We start from the raw sequence: 6,285 nt of genomic DNA on the forward strand, positions 1-6,285 counted from the left end.
GTCTACTTCCCACCAGTCTCCAAGATGGCTCCTAAAGAGCTTCATCTTTCCAAGTTTGTGGGATGTCCCTTCCACTCCAAAGAAGGCCCACTTGTGGGAGTATGGAAAGGCCTGTGTGACATCCAGTTAGGTCACGAAAGACATGGGAGCTCCTAAATTACCTCTTTCTACCATCACGCCTGCTGCCCTGCAATAGAGCCCACACAGTAAGGAACTGAGGCCTCTGTCAACAACTAGAAGCAACCAAGCAAGCACAATGGAAACCCATCTTGGGAACTGACCTCCAGCACCAGCTAAACATTCCAATGACTGTCACCTTTAATGCAAGGTCTGGTAAAACTCCAACCAACCTAGGTACATTTCTTCAATCCCTGACCCATAAAATATGAGGTAATGTGTTCCTTGTTGTCTTGAATCACCAAGTTTCTGTTTCCATACTTTGCAAGAACTGACATTCTTGCAGACCCAGGGATCCCAGGTAGGAAAATCTTCTCTCTACAGCATCTGTGTACAAGGAAGAATTACCTTTGTCTTTCCCATAGCTTCTAGCCCATCTCTGTTGACCCCAAGCAAAAACAGGTAAACTATCAAACTTAAGGGATTCAACCTAAAAAGGCAAAAATCTCATTTTATTTATCTTTTTGAAGGGGCTTTTCAATTTATTGAAGACACAGCCAGGTCTTTTGAGAATAACTTTATCGCATCCCTTTCCCCTGAGTCATAGAGATTTGATTCTCACAGAACTCCAAAGATGTACAGACCAAAACCGCTGTTAGATACAGCAAACACTGAAGAAGGAGCAAGAAGTTAAAAGGACACTTTAAACACTGGAGTGTCTCCAAGCCAAGGAACATGTGTGAACAGTCCCGGGAAGCTTTATGTAGCATGTGACTTCTCATAGTGTTTTCATAGTGACCCCTGAGGTAGGTGGGGAGATACAGGAAGCAAAAGCTCAGGATCTGTCCTCAGTTGCAGTCAGTAAATCACAGAGCAGTTCTAGAATCGGGTTCTGAGGACTCAAGTCAGACTAGGAGCTTTCTACCGCCCGGCCAAGGCCCCTGGGCTAAGATGAATGAGTGCCCGTTGTCAGCTGGGGCTGTCCTCAGAGATTAACGTGCACTTGAAAGTCTCCTGGAAGGCCACAAGGAAAGATGGCATTACTTCATCCACAGTGACGAGTCTCTGGAGTGCCTCACTCAGGGAAGTGACTCCTGTCCCGACCAGTCCACAGGGCACAATGTGCTCAAACCAAGTGAGGTCTGTAGAACAGTTCAGAGCCAGGCCGTGGGATGTGATGTGCCTTCCACAGCGGACTCCTGCAAGGCAAGTCAAAATATCTTAGAATAGCTACACTTCCCTCCCCTTGGGGCCTTGGGAAAGGTAGGTGGGCCTGGATTGGGTCCCTTGGAGCCTGGGTGGAACAGACCGGGTCAGGGGGCTAATTCTACGGGGTGGGGGCTGTGGTTACACATCAGCTGCCCTTACTGTCGAGATTCCTTTAATACAGGGATTTCATTGCTTTGGAAGTTTGACATTTGGCATTCTGTCCTCCCGTTGTGAGTCACGGGAAGTAACTTGGCAATTCATGCCTGGTATTTCTCCATCCATGAGTGTTGAACTAGAAGACTCTTCTGCCTTGAAATTCTAAAATATCCGTGAGGCAGGTCAGGAGCATTCGGAGCCCAGAGTTCCCCGGGTTGACCCTGCCCCGGCTCCACCCCGGTGCGCTCACCGATCGCGCAGATCTTGCGCTCGCCCAGCCAGACACCGGTGTAGGGCGGCGGCCGCGCGCGGGTTCCCTGCAGGCCCCGGAGCTCACACAGGCGCACCGCACATGCCTCCAGCGCCGCCACGTGGGTGCGCAGGCGCAGACCTAGACGTCGCAGGTCAAGCACAGGGTGGCAGAGCAGCTGGCCCGGGCCGTGGAAAGTGGCCAGGCCGCCGCGGCCGGTGGCGCGCACTTCGGCTCCCAAGGCCCTCAGCCGCGTAGCTTCCTCGGGCGTGAGGCCGCCGCGTAGCCCGCCCGTGTACACGGGCCCTGCTGGCTCGCAGAGCAAAAGCGCGCCCGCCTCGGTCTCCGATGGGGCCCCCGGGCGAGGGTCAGCCTGTAGCCGTCGCAGCCATTGCTCCTGCAGTGCCAGCAGCTCGGAGTAATGAGCCCGGCCGAGCCATATTAGCCGGACCGCGGGCAGCTGCATTGCAAGGGCTGCAGCGTGCGTGGGCCCCGCCTCCGGTGGGTTCTCGGGGCGGAGACTCAAGGCCACGCCCATGAGCTGCAACACCGCCGCCCCCCAGTGGATTCCGGTTCCCGCCTACCAGTGTGACAGAGACCCAGCGTGATCGGCCTTAGCTTCCCATTCATTCCAATAGTCAGTCTTTAGTTTGTGATGTGTTCTGCAGGCCCAGTCCTAGGAGCGTGACCCCGCAATGCACAGTGTGTAAGACACAAAGATCCAGCCCTAGGAGCTTAGGTGGTCACAGCTAGTATTAAGTTTTATAGTGTGTGTGTGGGGGGGGAGGAAACAGATCTCAATAATACGCTGAATTCCTCAAAAACTGAAAAGGAGACTAGTGTGCAAGGAGGTTTATTGTGGGTTGCTGTGGGATGTAGGAGTTACTATAAGGTTTGTCAAATGAGCTAGGTGGTGGTGGCACAGGCTTTTAATCTCAGCACTCGGAAGGCGGAGACAGGCAGATCTCTGAGTTCAGGGATTCGAGGCGAGCTTGATCTACAGAGTGAGTTCCAGGACAGCCAGAACTTTAAAAAAAAATCTTTGAGATGTAAGGGAAGCAGGTAGAGGCTGTAGATGAGTAGAAAAACAGTTGCATAGAGTTCTTTCTTAGCTATTCCCCAGGAATGCTCTGACCCTCGTCTGACCCATTACAACTATTCCAGATTAAAGCAAACGGGCAGAAATGCACGTCCTGTGCTGATGAATTGAAGAAACAGGCTACCCCTAGGAAAGAATTATTACCTTTGTAGAGGCTGCTTCCATTATGGAGGGCTGATCTCAAGTGTGAGTCATCAGCTACAAGTTCCTAGAAGCTGAGGGAAGGACAGGGGCTGGAGGCCAGAGCATCAAGATTAGTTTGTGAAAGAAGCCAGTTGACCCAGAAACCCTTCCCCATCTGAGCTTCATACAACAGCACGTGCTAGAAAAGACTCCAGAACTACAATTTGGAGAGGCGGCTGTCATGTAACAGTACTATAAAAAGTATCGAGGGCTGGAGAGAGGGCTGGAGAGAGGTTAAGAGACTGGCTGTTCTTCCAGAGGTCCTGAGTTCAATTCCCAGCAACCACATGGTGGCTCACAACCATCTATAATGAGATCTGATGTCTTCTTCTGGTGTGCAGGCAGAACACCGTATTCATAATAAATAAATTGTGGTGATATTTAAAAAGTAAAAGTCTCGAGCCTCACCCCCTTTGTACTTAGCTCTCTCACCCACTCCCATTCTTTGGGAGTGTTTTTCTTCCCTTAATAGCCAGTCCCTGTTTCTAACCATGCCGTGTCTCCTGTGCAACCCTTTGACCTGAGACATAAGAACTCAGCTCTGCACTAGCCACTAAGCGTATTTTTCCCTTTTCTTTATTTCCTTTCAGATATTGACTAAAGCCTAAGCCTGTTTTTCTGGCACTCTGGGCTTTCTCACTTTCCAGGCAGCCTCTGCCATGTAAGCACCCACCCCCACTGCAAAAGGAGTTAAGGAGAGCTTCAGTCTGCTTGTTTGATTGTTTTTCTCCCAAGTTCTAATACAATTCTACTCAATTTGTCTTGTTAACAAGACTAACAATCCAAAAGAAGGAACCCCAATTCCCTGGTAACACCAAGGAAAGGCCAAGAGCACAGCAGACGCTGTGAACTTGAGCTAAGATGCCCCTGACAAAGGCGAGGGGTCTGAGGTTTTTCTGGGCTCTTGAAAAGCTTGCCACCTCCAGATACTGGGTCTGATGGCTGCAAGAGCTCTGTGAGTGGTGAGAGGAGAGAGAGAGAGAGAGAGAGAGAGAGAGAGAGAGAGAGAGAGAGAGAGAGAGGAAAAAGACTGGTCTGATTGCCTTTCTTGAAAAAGAAGCAGCGTCGTACACAGTGTGGTTGGAGTCTGTACACAATCTGTGGGGCTAGGGGTGTAGTCTCTCAAGTATAAATATGAATCCTTGTGTAGCTGGCAAATAGTCCTGGTGTAACTACCCCGGCAGGAGTGAAAATATACTAAAGAGACACTTACACCTTCCCTTCAGTTATCAGACTACTGAAATAGTGGACCCCAAGAAATAGATTTTCTCGAAGAGTCTCATGCTGGGAGAAGGAAAAGGCTGATGGGGGAGTTTATCGGTCTGCAAGAGATTTCACACAGTCTGACTTTTGTCAGACCACCTTGCAGGAGAAATTATAGTTCAAATAATGATAGGTCAATGATGGGTGGGACTACACCCTGCCCAGGACTGGCTTAGAGCAGGGATGTTCAAGCCTAACTTATTAGAATTGTCAGGTCCTATGGAAGAAGAAAGAACAGAATGAGGCTCAGTGCCAAGAATTAACAAGGTGGACAGACTGGCATGGGCAAACATAAAGAGTAGGTTTCAGAGACGATGACAAAAGTTATTATGAATAATCAATGGTAGGGATGTGGTTTAAAAATAAACATGACATTTAGATAGCCCCAGGTTGTGAGAAGAGAAGTTGGGAAATGGGATTATATAAGGCCCTGTTCCAGAGCACCTGAATAATTAATTACCTGTAGGGTAGGGAAAGTAATTGCAGTGATTTGATTCCTGTAGAAGATGAACCCAGTGGTCCTGCCAAATACATGTCCTGATGTAAAGTAGAATAAGCAGAGAAACCAGGATCTGTGTTCATCTTCTGTCTCTGTCAGTTGTGGGATAATCTTTTGGTACACGGTAAAGAGTGTCTCTGCCTAAGGTGCCTTCTGATTGGTTTAATAACAAGCTGAATGGTCAATAGCTAGGCAGGAGAGAATAGGTGGGACTTCCAGAGAAAGAGAGAAACTGGAGATGAATCTAGGCTCACAAAAAATGCCAGCAAGACATGGTAGGAGTCAGAGAATGGGGGGAGGTAAAAGCCACATAGCTGAATGTAGATTAATAAAAACAGGTTAATTTGAGTTATAAGAGCTAGTTGGGAACAAGTCTAAGCTAAGGCCAATCTTTCATAATTAATAATAAGTCTGTGTCATTATTTGGGGACTGGTGGTCCCTAAGAAAAAGTCCAACAAGAGAGTCTGACTACATCAATCACTATGTATTTGTGTTCCTTTGGGGTAGGTTATGCAGAGTTTGATTCTTGGGTCCTCATCTACTCTAAAGTCTGGCACCTATAGGTCTTAGTGATATTTGCAGAATGGAGGAACAATTGGTTAAATAATTTGTTGTGCATGTCATTGAACTGAGAACTTTCACCAGGGTCATGGCAGCCTCCACGCCCCTAACTGATCCCAAAGTTTCGAGATTTAAGGTTATTGTCTCTGTAAAAAAGTGTTCACACAGTAGCATGCTAAATCCAATCCACACCCACCCGGCTCAGCTCAGAGTCTGCCTCCTCCATCATGCCTCCCTTGGTTTTCCCCTCAAAACTTTGTGTTAACCTTTATTGACTCTCTAATCCAACTAGAGTTATCCTGAGTTGGAGTAATCACTACCTGCCCCCTTGCCAGTTCCGTGGCCCTAGAGCACAGTAATAACTAGCACTTAAGTGTATTTGTCCTGTGTTAGACACTCTAAAAACTTTAAAATCATCAATGTACTTAATATCTGTCATGAGCATGCTACATCAAAAAATATAGATTGACAGATACGTTTATATATTTCTACACGTCAGAATTTATTGAGTAACAAATTCACATACTACACTGGTTTCGTTGGCTGCTGTTCAGATAGCTGGCCAAGGCAAACACAGGTTCTTTCATTTCTATCTTCACTAGTCCTAGCCCTCAGCTCACACATCACATATCACTCAGTAAATAAATGTGTAAGTATGTAAACATATAGGTTGCTGAATGGCTACAAAGGATTCAGGTAGCCATAGTGGAGTCCAAGAGGTTCCAAAGAAGTCAGATACAAAGAGTCACTGAGGGTAGTTAGATAAGATATTAATGAACCCAACTGAAAACACTGGTCACTAGCCGAGCGTTGGTGGTGCAAGCCTTTAATCCCAGCACTCGGGAGGCAGAGGCAGGCAGATCTCTGTGAGTTCGAGGCCAGCCTGGTCTATAGAGTGAGTTCCAGGACAGCCTCCAAAACAATACAGTGAAACCCTGTCTCAAAAA

The 6,285-nt window shown here is 47.7% G+C and overlaps 1 protein-coding gene across 1 annotated transcript; it reads right to left on the reverse strand.

Annotated features, from left to right (window-relative positions):
• Window positions 1-593: 593 nt before the first annotated feature.
• Lipt2 (lipoyl(octanoyl) transferase 2) lies at window positions 594-2,238 on the reverse strand. Its single transcript, XM_005073995.4, has 2 exons — window positions 1,733-2,238; window positions 594-1,316 (listed from the first exon to the last, which is right to left on the reverse strand). The coding sequence occupies exons 1-2, from the start codon at window positions 2,196-2,198 to the stop codon at window positions 1,087-1,089; spliced, it is 696 nt and encodes a 231-aa protein (XP_005074052.1). The 5' UTR covers window positions 2,199-2,238; the 3' UTR covers window positions 594-1,086.
• Window positions 2,239-6,285: the final 4,047 nt, after the last annotated feature.

Source organism: Mesocricetus auratus, unplaced genomic scaffold (assembly GCF_017639785.1).
Source record: "Mesocricetus auratus isolate SY011 unplaced genomic scaffold, BCM_Maur_2.0 Super-Scaffold_4256, whole genome shotgun sequence".
NCBI lineage: Eukaryota > Metazoa > Chordata > Mammalia > Rodentia > Cricetidae > Mesocricetus > Mesocricetus auratus.